This window comes from Uloborus diversus, chromosome 10 (assembly GCF_026930045.1).
Source record: "Uloborus diversus isolate 005 chromosome 10, Udiv.v.3.1, whole genome shotgun sequence".
NCBI classification, from domain to species: Eukaryota; Metazoa; Arthropoda; class Arachnida; order Araneae; family Uloboridae; genus Uloborus; species Uloborus diversus.
Window position 1 is genome coordinate 107,555,599 of NC_072740.1, and position 21,132 is coordinate 107,576,730.

The 21,132-nt window shown below is 33.0% G+C and overlaps 1 protein-coding gene across 1 annotated transcript in view; it reads right to left on the minus strand.

Moving 5' to 3' along the window:
- Window positions 1-2,270: 2,270 nt before the first annotated feature.
- LOC129231538 (zwei Ig domain protein zig-2-like) overlaps window positions 2,271-21,132 on the minus strand; it is a 69,793-nt gene continuing 50,931 nt past the window's right edge. The window contains exons 4-8 of the mRNA XM_054865879.1: window positions 17,341-17,501; window positions 11,978-12,218; window positions 10,348-10,502; window positions 8,127-8,266; window positions 2,271-2,743 (exon numbers count right to left, since the gene is read on the minus strand). Of these exons, the coding sequence (XP_054721854.1) occupies window positions 2,722-2,743; window positions 8,127-8,266; window positions 10,348-10,502; window positions 11,978-12,218; window positions 17,341-17,501 (719 nt within the window). The 3' untranslated portion in view covers window positions 2,271-2,721. The remainder of the gene's footprint in view (window positions 2,744-8,126; window positions 8,267-10,347; window positions 10,503-11,977; window positions 12,219-17,340; window positions 17,502-21,132) is intronic.

Consider the following 21,132-nt stretch of genomic DNA (forward strand, 5'->3'; position numbering starts at 1 on the left):
TACACTAACCTCTTTTATAACCCTTTTAACAGCTAGACTGTTAAAGAGGAACATTTAATAAATTATTGGTTAAGTTTAAACTGTTTTTAAAAAATCAACTTACCAGATCACGATCGGAAGATATCATTTTTTTAAAAAACTGGCTTAAAAAGCAAGAAAAAGTATTTGATGCATAATGTCATGTAATACAGAAAGGAAAATGTGACCCTGAATTTGCTATCGTTTACTATCCTTTTTTTTGCATTGTTTAAAAGGAGATAAGTGAAAACATTGACCAGTCATTTAATTCTCACAGTTGTTGTTTTGGGGTAAGGCTCCAATATAAGGGTAGCTGACTTATCCGGCATTTTGATTCCGAAATCGTAGGGCGAAAAAAATAGTATTTGTACAAAAGCCTCATTGCAGAAAACTGGTGTCCAAGCTTTAGATGTGTTGTCTGATTGATGTTTGATTATTTAATTCTGTCGATGAAGACGATTTATTTAATACAAATTTAAAACAAATAAGGTTTATTACAATAAACATTGTTGAATTTGTGAAATAAATTATCTTTCTAGATTCACTTTAAGTGACATTTTAATTAACTTATCATCAATTATTTCACGACATAGAAACCAGCGAATATTATAACGTATTCATAAATACTAGAAACGAGGTTCGATCCAGTTCTGTCTTGGAACCGAAATGTCGGATAAGTCAGCCTGACCTATTCAAGGGGCTCTATCTTGGGGTGCGCTTCTTCACTTTTCCATCCGTACCGGGATTCGGTTTGAAGTTCGATTTCCGCAGTACACACATGCTAAGAGGACCCGTTTATATTTCTGGGTTACTATTCACAGGACAACCACGCATTCACACAAAGAAAGGACAAGCACAGGAAGAGAAAGTACATAAACGCCCCAGCCGATGTTCGAACCCATTGGACCACTAGACAAGGCGTCCGTAAACTCTTACATTTTTACGCTTCAAAACTTAATTAGAGGAAGGAATTCTCTAATAATTATAGAAGTGTTCGCTGATGGATATTCAACTGCCTTTTATGCCATTCTGTAATCCAACTCCTTTATATGTTGACTGTTGTCCAGTAGAGCTCCTTGAAAAGGACAGGCTGACTTATCCGACATTTCGGTTCTCAGGACATAATTTGATCCAACGTCGTTTCAAGTATTTATAAATACGTTATGATATTCGCTGGTTGCTATGTCGTAAAATAATTGAGGATAAGTTGAGTAAAATGTCACTTAAGGTGAATCTAGAAAGGTAACTTAGTTCACAAATTCAACAAAAATGTATCGGGAAATGTTTACTGTAATAAACCTCATTTTCACACCTTATTTGTTTTTTTTTTTTTTTGTATTAATTAAATCGTCTTCATACGTCGTCTTCATACAATCATCTTCACCCTAGACCCCCTTCGAAAACGTTCCTAGAAAATGGGCAGCTAATAAGTGCAATTCTGTCAGTAACATTTCTTGCGAAAGCCAGGAACGTTTACCGCGAAAAGTGAATAACTTTTCAGAAATTATCCTTGAATCTTTCCGAAAAATATAATGATCTCACCGGTTAAAGCCAACCTAAAACTTTCGAGTGGAAAAAAAAGGAGGTTTAATGCAAATGATTCGAGCCGCCCAGAGTTATTAAAAACTCCAGAAGCAGGAATACACCCATATCCCAAGCATTAATGCAACTCTTGTCTTGCAAAACTGTACCTATCCAGATACTTACTCACTCCCATTGGGAGCTCAGTCATCCCGGACAAACCACAGTCAAAGTAAAGACGATACACCTTATAAATACACTCAGTTCATCTTTAAACTGGTAGCTGAAAATATTTTTCACTCCAGTGAGAAGTCTGTATTCGTGAAACTTTCAGTAATTCAGGAAACTTTTTTGCAAAGATACTTGATTTTACGGGGGAATAGATGAAAGCCCGTGAAACCCCTTAACGTTCCTAGGAAGTAATCAGTAACGTTTCGGATTTTTTTTTTTTTTTTACAGTGAAAATGTCATATATTGTTACACAAATAAGATTTTACACTACATTTTAATTTCTTAGAATGACTTTTCACAATGCATCCACCTGCAGCTGTAAAACATGTGTTGCAATGACACCACCCCGACCGTCGCAATTTGCAGCTCCCTCAAAGCCTACCTCAATTTCCCTTGTACGCGAAAGTGCGAAAGTAGGCCTGTTAAACTAATCTGTTTTTTTTTACTTTTTTTTATATGTGCAAGTGTGGTTGTAAATAAAACACAAGTCTCAAGCTTAATAAGTTTGAAAGCAGTTTAATGCTTAATACATTTTAATCCAAGCAAAATATTTCTTTAACAAAAATACATTCATTAAGTGTATACAAAGTTTACAATAAAAGAATGGCACCAGAGTGCTTAAAAATTATAAGAAACATTTCACATAGTTCAAGATTCACACGAAGAGTAATATCAAACACCAATAGTATTCAAGAAGTACTACTTTATCTTACACAGATGATACATTAATGAATTCCCTGTTTCAAGCCCGACTAGCAAGTACAAAACTTCTGAAATCGTAGTAATCCAGAACAATATCCAAAAGCTTCGTATTTGAAGATGTTCTGACTTGTGCATGTTTCATGTAATAAAACATAGTAATGAAATATTGGAAGAGAAAAAAACGATATGATGTACGTTTGATGACAGCCAGGAAAAAAAAATCGCGCTTTTTTTTCCCCCTTTATCCTTTCACATTTTTTCCACTTTCGGGCTGAAAAAAACAAACAAATCAATAAGAATTTTTAAAAAAATTACACTTACACACACATACAAAGTTTTGAATTAAATCTAATCAACCAAGATTCCATATTTTACACATACACATATATACAGAGACTTTTTTAAGTAATTACGATATATGCTTTAAAAATGACAATTCAAATCATACGTTTAGAGTTAACCTATAAAGAACAAGAACATCAACTCTGAAAGAGAATTTTAATGTAAAAAAAAAGAAAACAAGAATGCATTAAACATTCAACTAGTCGACCCGTGCGGAACTCTGCACTGTGCTTCGAATCGTTTCATAAGGCATTTCGCTCCTTAAAAATTTCAAAAAAAGAAAGAAGAACAATATGAAGAAGAACCGAAAAAAAGTAAACGTGAAAAATTAAGCGAACAAGAGAAGGCATGTAAGTTGAAGACATCAGTAACAAAACCTCGTTAAATGTAACGTTGTGATTATTTGATCATCGCACACCTTTTGGTTGTACGTATATTCAATGCAAACATAAATATCATTAAAAGTGTGGCTGAGTAACTTGTGAAAAAGCAGTAATTTTGCATGTGAAAAAACAGGTTGTGGCAAGTACAGTCCTGTCCATGTGAACATTTGACGAAAAAAAAAAAGAAACATTAAACAGATATTTATTGGTACGAATACGAACTGGCGCCATTCTGATTTACAGCTTGACACTCAAATAAACCTAGCAATTGCGCCTTCCTTTTCAAATGCTATTCATTGAAGGAATGCGTAAGAAAATACAGCAAAAAAGCTTTTTGCTGAAAAAAAAAAGAAGATCATGCGTCTATGTTTTGCCACTAGCCAGCATGATACGCTTTAAAATTATTCGTAAAACATGAAATTTGATTATAGAATGAGGAAGATCTCACGTAGCGATTAAAACAAACATGCTAGAGAAGTAATAAATTCGATTGAAAATAAGTGTTCTTTTTTTAAATTTTGAACAATTTCCCATAGCAGGCTGCTTTAACCGTTACGGCTTAAATGCCCGCACATGTTTTTCTTTTAATGGAACACTTAAAATTCTAAACCAAAACCAGTTAAACTGAGTCCGTTTTTTAAGTGTAATTTTTCGAACGTAGACAAAATGTTTTTTTTTTTTTTTCAGCCGAAAGCAGAATAGTAGAGGAGTTTCTAACTAATGAAGTTGATAATAATTTTAATGTTTTATATCGTATTCAAATAAATAATTAAAGGTTTACTGGGTGAAACTCGTAGTTTCAACTTGGCGTACTATTTTTTCATTTGTACAAAAGTTCGAACACTGCTATTAGAAAAATCAACATTTCAGCATACAATAAAAATGGTTTTTTGCGCAAAAAGGATTCCTTTGAGGTAAATCTAATACTTTTTTTTACTTTTACATTATGCTTAGTGGTCTGGACGAAAACAAAGCTTTAAAAAAAAGGAAGACCACCCTTCGATTAATAGTCAACTTATCAGAATGATAATTGTAGCCTGCATAAAGGGGTCGAAACACCAAGTAGCATTCCCACTGCATTTCTTTTATTACGTGTGTTATCTGATGTATGTTATGAGTACATGTAATGCGTAATATTAATGTAAATTTGCTATTATGTCGGACAGCCCGATCTTGCCCGAAGTTCAGATAGTTTATAGCCGCACGCTATAAGGAAAAAAATTATCAATTTAACCGAAAAACTAAGTCCAGTGCTTTTAAGCTTTCTTAAAAAAAAAAAAAAAAAAAAAAAAAAAAAAAAAAAAAAAAAAACATACACACAGGTTAATTTTATTTTTTTTTCTTCCCGAAAACGACGCAAAAAATTGGAAAATTGTATCAGAACTTTGCTTTAAAAAAAGAAATTTGCATAAGAACTACAGGCTGCATCAAGGTTTTGCGTCAGCAAGGGGCGTTTCCGAAAACTTGATTTTTAGACCGTAAGTCTATTTTTTCGTCATTAGCCGACCTGATAAGTTTTAAAATGAGGGGGGGGGATTTTTTCAAGATATAAGAAAGATCTCGCATACTGATAGAAAAATAATCTACTGAAATAATATATATGATAAGATATTGTAGAGAAGTGTTTCTATTTTTGCATTTTTTTTACAATTTGTTGCCGCAGGTTGCTTGAACCGTTATAGCTTAGATGGCAGCACGCGTTCATCATTTAACAGCACGGTTAACATACAAAATAATTTGAACTAAGTTCTTTTTTAAGCGTAGCTTTTCGAATGTAGTAAAAATGTGATAGACTATTTATGAAAATTCTGTTAATGAAATTAGTTGATTGTAAAGTAATATTTTGGAAAAGCCGTTAACTCTCGTCTTCGAAAATAACTATATTGAACGTGATGTGTTTTGAATATAATAGCAGGAACATTTTTCATCACTTTGGTAAATGAATGATAAATAGTAAAACGCGGTAAGTAAAATAGTAAAGTATGGTAAAGTAAAATAAAATATTATTGGGAAAATGAAATAGTCAAAGTGAATCTACTTCGTGAAAATTTTGTTTTATTCTAACAAGAGTGCTTGTATGAAAAAAATAAAGTAAAATACTATGCGATAAAATGACTAAGTTAAATACTAATCAAAAAATAATTATTAGAGTTGATTATATAAAATGTGATAAATTAAATGAAACTCTTGAAAAGCATATAAAGTGATGAAATGTAACTTGAGTGCAAAATTTGCTTACCGGAAAAAAATTAAATAAGTTGATTTTTTAAAATTCATGAAAATTTGTTAATGATAAGAGTTAATTACTACTAAGAGTAAATTGATTGCAAGTTTTTAAATTAAATTAGTTGGATGAAAATTGTAGACCTGATAATGTTTCGAAAAATTTGAGGGTTCGATTCCTGTCACTAATTGTAAAAAATTTCTAAGTTATAAAATATCGGAAAAAAAAACGATAAAGTAAAAACAAGCGAGAAAATGATCAAACTCTAAAATATACTAAAAAAAATCGAAATCATGAAAAAATAATCTAAGTCTGAAATGCTTGAAATTAGTTAAAGACTAAAAAGTAAGAAAATAGTTAAAGACTGAAAATAATTGAAAAACGCTAAAATAGTGAAAAAAAATAATCAAAGTGCTAAATGACAGGAAAAAACGTTAAAGTTCAAAATGTATGAAAGAATATTTAAGTTAATTATTTCTTCGAAAATTTAACAAGTAAGAAAAAATATTTTGTTGTATGAAAGTAAAAAAAAAAAAAATTACTAGTAAGAAAAAAATAGTTAAAAAAATTATTTCTCCGAAATTTTAACAAGTTAGAAAAAATATTTTGTTGAATCAAAGTAAAAAAAAAAAAATAGTTAAGAAAATTATTTCTTCGAAATTTTTACAAGTTAGAAAAATTATTTTGTAAATTTGACAAAGAAAAAGAATTAGTTAAGAAAATTTAACAAGTTAGAAAAAATATTTTGTTGTATAAAAGTAAAAAAAGAAAAAAAAACATATTTAAGATGATTTTAAAAAATTCCGTGAAAATTTGTTAATGATAAGTGTTAATTAATGCTAAGAGTAAATTGATTGCAAGTTTTGAAATTCATGCAAAGAATCAATCAAATTCAATTCAAAAGATAAAGCTTGAAATGCATGTAAAAGAAAATCAAAGTTAAAAATATATTTCAAGTCCACAAAGCATTGACAAAATAAAATCAATGAATTAAATCTAAATCTTAACTTAAGTGAAAAACTGTGTTCTTATGGAAAATAAGAATAATAATGATGATAGTTTCAATTATGAGCTGAATTTTAGTTAATGATGTGTCTTGATTAGTACTAAAGAGTAAATTAATTGTTGGTTTTAAAATTAATTAATTTGTAATATTCGTTGGCATGGTACAGATTCACATTAAGACTGAAAGAGTAATGGAAAATATAGCATAGTGGTTAGCATACTAATTTTGCTAACTCAAAGTTTGGGTGTTCGATTCCCGACACTCTGTAAAATAAAAATAATTAAATTCGCAGAAATATTCTAAGTCCAGAAAAATATACTCAAAGTCCCGATAGATGGCGCCACGAACGTTCTTAAAAGTTGTCATCCAAAAAGTTAAAACATAGCAACAAGTGTTGCCACTCGAAAACTAAAAACTTTGGTGTTGCCATCCAAAAAGTAAAAAAAAACCTCCTAATCTTCTACAAAGTGTTGCCATCCTAAAAGTAAAAACATAGCAACAAGTGTTGCCACTCGAAAACTAAAAACTTTGGTGTTGCCATCCAAAAAGTAAAAAAAACCCTAATCTTCTACAAAGTGTTGCCATTTCCTAAAAGTAAAAACGACAAAGTCCAAAAACTTATTCCGAAACCGAAACTAAACCATCTTAATCTTTCATGACAAAGCGCGAAAACGCGGGCGCGCGAAAACCCCGTCATCTTCTACGGAGGTCACAGGCGGCTATCGGCAGGCGGTGAAGGGGGATCGTCAGGCGGCTATCAGGAGGCGGATTGCAGATGCATAGCCGCAGAGCCGCCTCCCGCCGGTGAACTCTCCTTTTTACACTACTAACGCTTGTAGAATTTCACTGGGTGTGACATGAACCGTGCACTACTAGCACAAACCATTGATAATTTGCGCCAGTTTTTAGTATAAATGGAAAGTATAAATGGAAGAATGGAAAAAAATTAATTTTCTTTAAAAAGCTTACAATTTGCGTAAAACACTGAACAATGAAATTTTTAAAAAAGTGAAACTATGCCTTTTGAAATATTTTGCCAATGTCGTTTACAAGAGCATGGGAGTTTCGTCTGATCCTTCAGCATTTTCAACGTGGCACACGTAGCCGCCCATATCAGATCATTGAGTGTTGTGAATCAATAGGTGAAAGTGAAAGGTATTGGGGAAGGTGACTGCAGAAAACTTTTACTTATTAAAGAAAACCGGGTCATATTTGGAATCAGGAAGTCACTATACATAACGAGAATCAAGAATAGTTTTGAATAAGCATGAAAAAACTGCTATTTTTTTATTATTTTTTATTTATTATTATTTTTTTATTTTATTTTATTTTATTTTATTTTATTTTTTTTTTTTTTTTGGCGCAGTCAATTACCATTAGACATAGGGTCACATGCTGCTATGAAATTCAGAAAATGTTTATGTAAATGCACAGAAGGAGGGACGAAAATAGAGAGAAAATTGACTTCATCTCACATAGAGTTCGTCAACTTTAAAATGTCTAAATAATCGTATCAAAATATGTAAATATTTAACGTAGCTAAATGTTTAATTTCCCTAGAAAGACTTTCAGGGGAGTGATTAAGGAATGTTTTTACCAACATTCTTTAGTATAAGTGAAAAAAAAAAGATTTATTTGCTTTAAAAAGCTTATATTTCTAATAAAACACCGAAAAATAAAACAAAAAAAGAAACTATACTTTTTGAAATACTTTACCAATGTCGGATACAAGAATATGAGAGTTTCATCTGAGCCTTCAGCATTTTCAACATGGCACATGTAGCCGCCCATATCAGACCACTGAATATTGTGAATCAATAAGTCTCCATTGTCAAGCATCTATAACAGAAAAGAAATATAATGAAATCGAGTCCAAAATATGAATACTATGCAAACTAAGTAGAAATTAACATTATTGAAAAATCATTTATACTGTAAATTCGACAAGTGTCATAACTCATAAATAATATTATTAAATGTGACCAAATAAAAATTTAAAGTCAATAAGGGCGTATTATGAACTATTTTAGAGTAATCAAAATTAAATAAAGTCAAAAATGTGTAATGAATAAAAAACTTGGTTGGCGTCTAAGCGCGTACGCTTGTGAACTGTGGTTACTGCCTGTAATTATTAGATGCGCGAAGATTCTTACAAGTTTTTCACATTCTTATTAGAATAGAAGGAGTACAAATGCAAGGACCTACCCGATTTAGGCTCACACCCCTCTCCAAGTTAAAAACTTTTAATTCATCTAAACACCGTTTGATTCTGTTAGTATACATATTTACTCTTTTTTTTTTCTTTCCTACCAGTCAGGTTTTGAACTTCTAATTTTTTAATACGTAAAATGAAGATGATACAACGTTCTTAAAGTGTGTGGTATCTACTAACTTTCGCCTCCCACTTCCTACCCCCCCCCCCTCCACGGAAGAAAAAAGATAACTGGGCTACATCCGGGCAAAATGAATGTACTCACGGTCAGGGCCGTCCGAAGAGCTGACGGCTCCCGGGGCGAAAGTTTCCTGGCGCCCCCCCCCCTATACACACAGAAAAATCAAGTTAGTTATAACGTCAATGCATATTACATACTTTTTTTTTTACATATTAATGAACAGAACAATTAGAAGGCTATGCATAATACAAATTAAAATACAAGCAATGAATCTGTTTCGAACATTTATTAAACATTATTGCCCCAAAAACGTTTTGAAAAATGAAAATGTTGAAAATCCATATATTAATCTAGAAAAATGTTATCCCACTAGATAAAAAACAAGCAATTAAAACTGAGTTGGTTATTAGACCCCTGGCTGCGAAATGCCTTATTACTTCTTTTTTTTCCCCCTTTTCTTTTTTTTTTTTTTTTCGATGTCATAAAAACTCTTGAAGCTGTGAAGTATTATGGTGCAAACCGCAAATTCATGCGACAATTTGTTGGTTTTCTATGAATTTTTTTAATGTGTCAAGGACTTTTCAGACACCCTGTATTTTCATTGGTATGCATAATTAGTTAAAAAAAACTATGCGATCTTTTTGGAGGGTTTATATGAAAATAACGTCAGCAATCCCATCAAGTACCTTTTTTAACCAGTAGACAAACACAACAATTTCTAGTCACTTTGCTTCTTGAATGATATGGAAGAAAGTTTGTTTTCAGTCTCCTCAAAAAAAAAAAAAAAAAAAAAAAAAACATAATTTTCTAAAGAAACTTTGAACTCAGCTCATTTACTATCCCGATTACTCTACCCTGGCTTTTGTTTTTATTCATTTACTTTTTTTTTTTTTGCGTACCTCTTGCTAGGGTGCTAAAATACCTTTAGATACCAGTGTGAAGATATACCTATCATTTTAATGAAGTATCTTGCCTGTTACAGGTAATCGCTATACCCGATTGACTGTATTACTTCAAGGGTGGAACAGTGTGGCAATTCCAATTTGGGTGGTGTGAAAAATTTGGCCCTCTCAGAAAGAAAGTTCCGGATTGTTATGTATTGCCAGTATTCCGCGCGCTAAGTATCCGGAAAGAAGTCAAAAAGATACTTGCTACTGCGAAGCGCAGAGGCACGTAAGAACTGATTTCAGAAAACTTTTCTGAAAGTTAGCTGTTTTTCACAGGAAGCTGATGGAAATCCCGGAACGTTAACGGAAAAAGTTGCTAAGTTTCGGAATTTTTTAATGTATAAACAGTGGGAAAGACGGCTGAACCGATATGTAACTTTGTACTTTTCCTATTTCGAAAAAAGTTCCTTGTAATATCAAGTAACTATAATTGATTTATTGAATAAAATGTCAGTGCAATTTGGGGAAAAACCTCATATAACTATAATAACTCACATGAATGATGTAAATACTGTCGTGATGTAGTACTATGAAATGAACAAAATGCAACTTTACAAGAGAGTTTAAACCAATGCCCAACCTGATATTTCTGTGAATCCTCCAGTACATTTTCGTTCGGTCCTTTCCAGGTCACTTGAGGTTGAGGAGCACCATTGCTTCTGCAGAAAAGCGTCACGTCGCTGCCCATGATTTCAAGTCGAGTGTGTGTCCACATGTGAATTCTTGCTGGAGAACCTTATAAGCAAAAAGCAAAAGATAACATGCTGAAAAATCTTTTTCCTATAACCAAGAAATTATGTTCTGCTTAATGATGCAAACCGACTGACTGATAGAAAAACTAGTAGTGCCGGTAGTTTAGAATGAAACTATCGAGTAATTGATCGTTCTATCAAAAATGTTAAACTTGAAACCCAGATTTCAGCAATTCATTTTATTTTTCTTTAATCTTAAACTTTTACATGTTTGGGTTTTTATCCTTGATGGTAAAAGATATCAGTTCAATTCCTTCGCAGTAGCTGAGGACTCCAACTGAAAAACTAGATCGTAAATTGTTATATTTAACTATAACCAAGAAAGAAATGTAAGACTAATTTTGTCATAATAACAGTCTTCAGCACCGTGTCAATAATCGATAGGTATAGGATGTAGGCTAAACAGGAAATCATTTGATAGTATAATAAGGAAAAATAAATAAATAAATGAGTGGAAATCGAAATAGCATAGTAAAATATGTTTCTCGACTCATAAATTATTTTCCCTTGTGTCCCCGTTATCAAAATATGAAGCCTTAAACTCTGCCGGAATTTTAAAAAAAGCCGCAAAATTTAGCAAAAGTTTCGGTGACTAATGGATGACATTTTTCACACGCGTCCTGCCACATGCAGGCGCTGAGATCTTCTGCAACCTTCAATTTCTCGGCAAGTATTTCAGTTTCGCATTTTTCTAAAGATTTCGGTGGTCTTTTAGGGCTTATAATAAGGGTTCACGCTATGCAGCCGAATATACAGCCGCTTGCAGATGATGAAATTGCGTGGTGCGATCTACTTCTCGCCAAGTCTTTAATTTGGCGCTTTTCTTTAAATTTCGGCAGATTTTACGACCTTTTACCTAGACAAAGGAGGCACGATGTCAAACAGTTTTGGGGTCAAAAATGATCTCATTATGCTCCTTCAATTTCTATCGATTTGATTTTTTTTTTTTTTCTTTCCTACACTTTTCGCCCCTTGTAAGAACTAAACAGGTATTTCTCATAGACGTTTCACCTGGTATATCTCAGGTTTTTTCAAATAAATTGAAGAGATAAGTCTGCAAATAAAGTTCTATTTTGCAAGTCAGGCGAATCATCAGCAATAACACTCTGAATGGATCCTTTTTTTTTTTCAAGTTCGAAAATGTTTCTTCTAAGTTATAAATTTTTAGTGATGTGTCACTACACGCCAACACGCATCAGTTATGTTAATAAACTGGATTCAAGTTTTGTGAACAGAAGGAGCATTAAACTATGACCTTCAAATCAATAATTAGTATTTTTTTTTTTTTTTCATTTTTGAGTTCTGTTACTTTTGTTCCATGTGCATGCATTCCATGTGCATAAGGCTGAAATATTAGTACATCGTAAATTATGTGTTCCCTGATAGGAAATGATCATACATAAACTAATGATATCAAATCAAGAAACTAGGAAGAATTGTTGAATCTCAAAGGCTTACCATAGGTCTTTTTTGCCATGCACAGTGCATCATTCCCTGATTCAAGTTCTTGGGTCACGAGAACTTCTCCGCTTTTACTGTCTCTGAGATATGCGTTTTCAGCAACACAAGTGTAGATGCCAGTGTCTTTCGCAGTTGCACAGTCAATGAATAGACGCGATCGGGTAAATCCCAACCCTAAACGTGGTTTCGATGACATAAGATCATTATCCTCTTCTGAACCAATGTTGTCATACATATTCTAGAAAAAAAATGCATTTAATGTAGAAAAAAAAATATTATAAAATCTTAGATTGACATGAAACTTTAAGATATTGCAAGCAACTCCTTTAAAATATTTCCATGTTAATTTATCGCGCTTCATTTTATAGCATAGTTGATATAAATTTTCCTCTCCTCCCTTTATCGTAGTTCTTTTAAGCCAATTTATCGAAAACCTTTAAGACCATTATTTACTTCCCAAATAATTTCTGAAATTTAAGTGACAATGTATTTCAACCATTTTTATTTCCAGTACAGCAGGAACAGATAATGGGACACACACAGAACCACAAAATAACGTACACAATACAAAAAAAAAATAATAATTAGATGAAAGTCCTCAAGCGTCCAAATGAAGAAAAAAAACTGAACTGTCAAAAGTGGAAGACTTAAGATTATGGTCAACAACAGTAGTTTCAGCGCCACTACAGAGGTAGCACAAAGAGCTAATCAGTATCTTGATTTGATGAAGATGAGAGATGGGACAATTGTCGCTAATCTAAACGCAAAAACATCCCGGTCTCATGGGCATTTGGGTAATTTCAGAATGGGAAGGTGCCATGTTTATCCGTTGCTCAGTTCTTCCAGTTCAAGAATTTCGAGTTGTTTAATTTTCAGGTTTATTAAAAGCGCAACTGATCCACTGAGCAGTTTCACGTTTGGGTGACACTCTAGGTGGCTTTTTTTTTCCAACTCACCCTTCACCACGTTACACTAAACGTCACAGCGGGGAAAGATCAATTGAAGTGCTACTGGGTGGTCTAAAAGAAAGTAACCCCTAAACATGAAGCCCTGGCAACCTATCCGCAGAACCAATTGAACCAAGATTTCACACAAGGCTGTATGATGGTATGCGCTAAAAGATTATGATGATACATTTTGCAACGCTCACGGTGACGTTACGAAAAAAAAATTGAATGGCGACACACGTTTTTTCCTTTTCGCAAACTTATCAGCGCAGTGAAAAACCAAAAATGGAGTTAGAACGAATGGCGTTTACCGAAAAATGCTTTTTGTCACGTTACCCCACACTTCATTGATATTAGATCCCTTTGAAAAGGACAAGCTGACTTATCCGACATTTTGGTTCCAAGACAAAATTGGTTTCTACCTCGTTTCAAGTATTTATAAATACGTTATAATATTCGCTGGTTGCTATGTCGTAAAACAACTGATGATTAGTTGAATAAAATGCCACTTAAGGTGAATCTAGAAAGATAACTTAGTTCACAAATTCAACAAAAATGTATCGGAAAATGTTTACTTTAATAAATCTCATTTGCACATCTTATTTGTTTTTAATTTCTATTAAGTAAATCGTCTTCATCTACAGAATAAAAGAATAAACATCAATCATGCAACACATCTGAAGCTTGGACACCAGTTTTCTGCAATGAGAATTTTGTACAAATATTATTTTTTTCGCCCGACTATTTTGGAATCAACCCCACCTTCTATTGCTCAAGCAGCAATCAACCAATAACAGTCTTCTTTATGATGCTCTCTTACTGTATAAACGGAAAGTTTAACGTACTATTGGAAAGCTGGTTACTTAGACAAAAGTTCTTAAAAGTAGTAGCTTGGATCAAACATTAAAAGGTATCACTCTTATTCTTACTTTCCTATAAAGCTGTAATTGCCCCTAAAAATTCATTCAAAATGGATGTAGTGTAGACGTAAAACTTAATATACACATAATAAGGCTCACTTCCCAATCTGTGGGTCACGACACCAGGTAGGGTCGCAACATTATTCTTACTTTTCAGATGAACAGTAATTCTTTAGATGATTACAGTAATTCTTCAAAATTAAAGTATATGCGAAACCAAGAAACTTGAATTCACGTTCGTCGGAGATTTGTCCATTCGATTATTATCGTTAACTGTAATTATTAAATGGGAATAACACGATAAATGCTTTTGAAAAAAGAGGCACAGGTGCCGCCGTGGCGTCCTTATGGAATATGAAACCCCGACTTACTCTATTTGAGAAGCTTCCTCCATTTTCTAGGATATTATCAATATCCACAGAAAACGACAACCCGAAATGGTGCCGCATGTTGGAGTTTGGTTTAAGTTCCCATTTGCTAGAATCGTTGCCTGGAATCGGACAGGATTACAGCCTGGGAGAAACGGGAAAAGTGTGATCTCAATAGCCTTAGGGAGCCTCTAACTGCCTTTCTTACCCTTCTGTAAAAAGCCCAGTCTGAAATTTTCAATGGGTGTTCACAATAAAGTAAGAAAAAAGTTCAAAGAAAATAACTGAACCAGTTCTTTGATCTGTTTTACTTTTAGAACCGTCTGGATGAAGAATATGTATTTTCCTTTTCAATTGTTATTGTCTGTTACGCGTTAAATTCAAAAGAAATATGTTTTTCATTTTATAAAGAGCCAAAGAATAATTCTGTTGGTCTTAAAATACTTTCAAATACCAATGTACTTTACATATTACAATTTCAGGAAAGATGCAAAGTTTTGTGAAAATTTGAGGCGATTTTTCGTGACGTAAAGTCATTTATATTTTGGAGTTATTTTGCGCGATATTGATCTCCGCAGTTAAAAGTAAAGCGCGTGGAACATTGATTTTCAGTTTTGTTCATTATTTACGGTTACTCATAAAATTAACACAAAACAAATATTATTTTAATTTTACAAAGAGTCACAGAAAACTATCATTAGTTCAAAAACCCTCTTTAGCTATTAAACTTCATTTTACAATACAGTTGCAAGAGAGATTCAAAGTTTTATGAAAATTTGGGGCAACTTTTTTGCGGCGTAGGCACTCATATTTTAGTTGTTTTACGCAAGTGTGAGCTCCGCAGTTAAAAGTAAAGCCTACGGAAGTTGTGGCGAACCACTACTTGGCAATAACACATTTTGACTCGTAACACTCAAGTTTTCAAAATATTTTCTCACTTGCTGTGTTTGTTTGGCAAAAGTCAGTAAGAGGAATTCCCTCTAACAATTTAGTTTTAAGCTTAAAATATATCCATGCTATTAATATCATTGCTAAGGTTTTGATGGTTGAAGCAAGCCGCTTTGTGTTTAGGTACGATTTAAAAAAGGTTTTTAGTGATTATAAATTTCAAAGGTTGGTTTGTGATTTTTAACGTTTCTTAGGTTTCTTCAATCACCACGTAATATTTTTCAAAAGGCATAAAATAAAAATAAAAATTCTGTATGAATAGCAATAAATATGCCAAGATTTTCTAAATAAACCACACATGAAGAATTTTACGTCATCAGAATAATGTTTTTTCCCAAAAACATCTCTGTCAAGATCCGACATTCCAAAATTTTGCAGGGGTCAAAAGGGGTCATACTTAATGTATATTATATCGAATTGTCTTTGTTTTATGGAAATACATTGATTTATCAAAGTCGTGAGGGGCAATTGCCTCGTCGTAAACCCCCCCCCCCCATTGACAAACTTAAGTCCATGTTCTGAATTTCAAAATTTCAAGGACTGATTTGAGTTCCCAATAATAAAGTACCAAAATAAATTTAAAAATATAAGAAAGAAACAGTAACTTAAAAATAAATAATTTCGATAATATTTCTATTAAATCACGAAAAAATATAATGAAGATGAACTTTTGTATGTGTATTAGTGCGAAAGAAGTTATTCTTCGAAAACTCCTATTTTTATCGAATTTTTGTTATAGTCATTATTTTTATCAACAACACTTAAGATAAATAAAACGCAAAATCATACTATGTTAACTTGAAAGATGGGCAGAACAAGTCATTTTAAGTGATACTCTAATGAGAGAATAATATACTTTCAATGGTTGATTGAAAAGCTTTAAAATATTTATAAAATTAAATATTTGAGAGACAATATTTGAGAGGGAGTTTGTGGAAATATCTCTAAATAACAAATTAATACTGGATTTGACAGCTCACGTTTGGTTACTGCCAAATTAATTAATGTTCAAATTTTACTTTCATAGAATCAAATGAAGTATAGTTTTCTAATTGCAAAATTAAATTATAATTTCAAGGAAAACCGACAAACCTGGTCAAATGAAAATGACACCGATACAAAACCATCAAAATTTAAATACCATTGATACGAAAAGTTGCGATGCCAGATCTTTAACTAAATAATATTATAAAGGCCAAAAACCATAACTTTTCACTTTTTATTTCACTGATATGGCACTAAGCTGAAAATGTTTGTGCATTAGTGTTTTTCATTAATTCCAACTCTACACTGTAAAACATTTTGCGTAACCTGACTCCATAAAATCGGTGGCAGCATAGCTGCCTCCACTGCTCTGGAGGAACTTAACTGATATAACCGGCGTAAAGTTACACATTGCTTGTGGAAGGTTACACCATAGTAACGTAATTATGGCGTAACGTCTCATTTATTACTGCTTAAGGTTACACCAGAATTTCCTAGTGCGCCTTCTCTCTGCTCTTTCACGGGAAATTCGCTAGATTGACTGTACTTCATTATAACTTTCCTGAGCTATTAACAGAGCTCCAGAAGTATTAATACAATCATGACGAAAGTTAAGGCAGAATTGCCTGCAGTTTTTGCCTTGCAAAGCTGCAGCTATCCAGAGGCTTATTCGCTCATATTTGGACATTACACAACCTGAACAGGATGTAATCGAACTACAGCCGATACACTCTTTAAACACGCTCAGTCAATCTTTAATCCGGTAACTACAAATATCTTCCACCACAGTGAAAAATCTGTATTTGTGCAACTTGTAGGAATTCAGGAAACGTTTTTGCAAATATACTTGATTTTACGGGGAAATAGATGAAAACCCGTGAAATCCCGAAACGATTCATGGAAATAATCAGTGATGTTTCAAAACCTTTTTACAGTGTAACAGTTCTGATCTCTATGGAACTACGGATGCGTTTGAGATCTACTGACTGCAGGTGCAAACCATAGTACAACGTTCCTCCAACAATTTGAGCTTTTAAAACAATGACACTTCATACTCCAGAATTCGTGTAACGTTACACCCATTAATACTGGTAACCTTACACAAATTTTTACAGTGTAGGCATGAATTCAGATTTTATCTACGTATAGCACAAAATTTAATTAGATAACATTTGATATTGAATGGCACTGACCTGTGGCATTTTCTTTCCGTCTTTTAACCAGTGGATAGTAGGTGCCGGGCTTCCACCTGCTTCACACTCCAAATATTTCCCTTCTCCAGCCATAACATTGATAACTCTACTAGGTCTAGATCTAATGCTTAGCGTTGGATGGAGAAACGCCCTCCTCAAATCTGCAAATGAAAAATAGAAATGTTTTTATTGCATCTATTAGTTTACTTTCTCACTTACTGTTCTTATTCACAAAAATTTACTGTAAAAAAAATAAATAAGACCTTTGTGCAGAGAAGTAGCAGCAAATCAACAACGTTTTAAGGCACACAGTTGGTAGATGACTGCATTGCACGTGTTTCGGGCTTTTACCGTATGTGTTTACATCCAAAATCCCACAATTTTGCATTGAAAAAAGGGGTACCTTGAAAGCGCAAAACACGTGTAATGCATTAATCAGATAATTTTGTGCTTTAAAACGGCGTTGATTTGCATTTAAATTCACTGTTAACTCAGCGGTTTTTTTAAATTCATAAATGCATTGTGTTGCTTTTTCGGAACGTACCAAACTTGGTTTTCTGAAGTGCTATAAGAACAAATTGAAACATCGCAATTGCCAACGAATAAGAAATGCTCCGAACATGCTACTAAACCAATTTTAAATAGTAAATGCACCAACCTGATGGAAAGCAAAAATAGATTCGCTTTTTCGGCATTCGAGCAAATGACAAACTTGTCTTTTTTTTTTTTTTTTTTTTGTTTAGTGCGCATGAAAACGCCTGCTTTGAATTCTATGACGAATAAAGCTTTCTACTACTTAAATAGCAAGGCACAAAATCTTTATCAATGTTTCGGGAAATTTGATGGGAAATCATTTATTTATTTACTTACTTATTTTCTTCAGTTAAATCTCAGTGTTGCCAAGTGGTTATTTAACCATAAACCATACCTAAATTAAACTACATTTTTAAAAGAAATTTTGGAAATGAACTGAAGTTTAAAGCCAAAGAGCACACTTTCAAGTGGTTTGAAAAACCATGCAATCCTTATATATTATTTCTGTAGCCTGTTTTTGGTTTTTACGCGAGATTTTCCTCAATTCTTGATCGATTTCTTTGATTTACACCTTAATTTAAAGCTTATCGTGCAGGCTACTGACGAGAAATAGACCCACGGTCTAAAATTGTTTTTTTCGGGCAAAAAAACCTGTTTTAAAGAACCAGAATGAGGTTTTCGGTTAAATTTATAACTTTAACTTGCACTGCTACCGTCAGAGCTGAATAGCTTGATCGGCAGAGCGTTCGACTGGTAACCAGGAGAATGCGTGTTCGGGCCCACGTCCGGACAATTTGCATCAAAAAATTAGAAAAATATCGCGCATTACATGAACAATGAATAACAAATATGAGGGAATACATGAGGTAAAAGCGCTCCTAGCTGTTATGAAAACTTGATGCAACACGGAGCTAAATTGATACTCAATTGTAAGGGGTTTTTTTTTTTTTTGAGATTTATCTCCGGGAAGAAAATTAAAGCATAATGTAAGCGAAAATATAAGTACAGTCAAAGAAAAAAATACGAAACACTCGATCGTATTCAAGGACTATTGACACTAGAGACACGTGTAAGATGTCATTGTTTCAGAAATAAAAAGTTCTACATAATTATGGTAAATAATTGTTGTTAAGGGGTCGTCTTCATATTAAAACGAGCATCAACTTCAAGTTTTTCAATGAGAACCCCCTTTTTTATCCCATATTTGTGATCAGCATTCTTTTTTAACTTTGTATACAAAGTTTTGTTTAATTCGATCCAGCCGTTACTTCAGAATCAAGTTTTGAAAAATTCCTCTCGTAATGTTAAAACGTATTTTGATATTTTTACTAATAACACAAAAACTATATTAGGCACGGCAAAGATTGTTTTTTTATATCAAAATATGAACCGACCCAATAATAAAAACATAATTTACAACACCTAAAATGAAATTTTAGTTTTTTTATGAATTATTTTAATATTTTTTGAAAAAAATATGATCTGAAACCACAATAAATTTTAACAGAAAAACAATCTGGAAGAGCTTTTATGTGGGAACCCAAAATTTGAGCTCCAAATATTCAGTAGTTTTTGCGCTATGCAAAAAAATTCATTTTTTCCTACTTTAGGGGACCGTATACTTTTTTAAAACTGAAATTATGAAAATTGGTTTTTTCGTAAAAAAAGAAAAAAATTATTCAACAAAATAAGCAAACCAATTTGACGTGGATTTTCTACATTAGAGTTCGTCTATGAATTTTTTAAATGCATAAATTTATTCGCTCTCTCTGCAGAAGAACAACACAATATTGCAACCGTCAGTTTTTTGTGGATATCGTTCAGACGTCAATGTGTAAATAATGCGAAACACTACTTCATTGTCTAATAAAAGAATATTTTATAGAACTTTTTAAATTAAAAGCCACACTTAAAATACTTCTGTTTTTTTTTCGTTTAGCCATTGCCTTTTGTAAAACAATAACTCAAAAAATAAATAAAAAAACATGCACAACTTTTTCGCAGAAACATACAACAAAACCGGCTTCGCGGACTGAATGCGTCCCGCGTCTTTACTGCGATGCAATTACGGTTTGTTAAACCCAGACGATGGTTGCTGTGGGTCCTAATAACGAGCCCAACAACCCTGAACTAGGTTTAACCGAACAATGAAGCAAGTGTCATGTCATTGAAGCGAAGAGTGCCTAAAAACTGGTGGATGAAGAAAATTTATCTGACCAGTGAGATGCCGTAAACATACAGCAGATAAATTTACTTTACCTACCAGTTTATTCAAAATCTCAGCTTCAATAAGTCGACTTCTGCATCCCACACGATTAGTTCCGATTCCAGACTGAGAAATCTATCATGAGGACGAAATTGTAGGCTCTGGATAGATCAACCCGCCTCACAGTGGGGCGAAAATGCCAAAAATTGCTTAAAAGTGTTTTTAAACCTCTGTCGCTTATTTGTTTACTCAGGCATGTTATGCTGGATTTTTCTCGATTTGTTTCGGTTCAAAGTCCAAAGTTCGCAGGTTTACGCAGCTAATTCCTTTTCAGGGTATTTCTACAGACCATTGGTGACTAATTAATATTAATTTCTAAGAGGACATAAAAAGACATTTTTTTATAGAGCGTTTTAACGAAAAAAATAACTTTGAAATCCCCAGTTTTCGATTTTGATCAAAACCAACTATCTGTTTGAATATTCGATTAGTCTTTATTTTTGTTCTTTTACTATCGTCGGACACGATAAGAAATTAAATTTACCCGCCATTAATAAGAAAAAAATATATAGATTTCTTCAAAGCAATTTGTTTAAATCCCCTTCATTCATGGTTCTTCACCTTCTAAAGGCTATCTTTAGCTTTGTAGTGGACGAAGGGCTCTAAAATTCTAGTTCTGATTGCCTAAGATATAGGCCTGTGCAAATATATTAATCCGCAATTGGTTGAATATAGAAAAAAAATTACCCTTTTAAGCGGTTTTTGTCGTTTTCGTCCCACTGTGCGCCTGTCGGGTATGCCGCGTATAGTATTGCTATAGGTGATCCATCCTGATACCAGAGAAAATATTAGTTTGCAGGTATATAGATCGCGAAACAAAATCAAATAATGCGAGGTTTTGTTAGCAATCTTACAAAATCGGAGAAATGACAAGAAGTCAGATTTCGGTTCACCTTGGTTTGAGCTAAAATTACTTTTGTCTTTTTTAAATTACGGGTTGGACCATCTCGAATCTCGTTGCTAGAAACAGCATTGGGAAATTACTTTCCTAA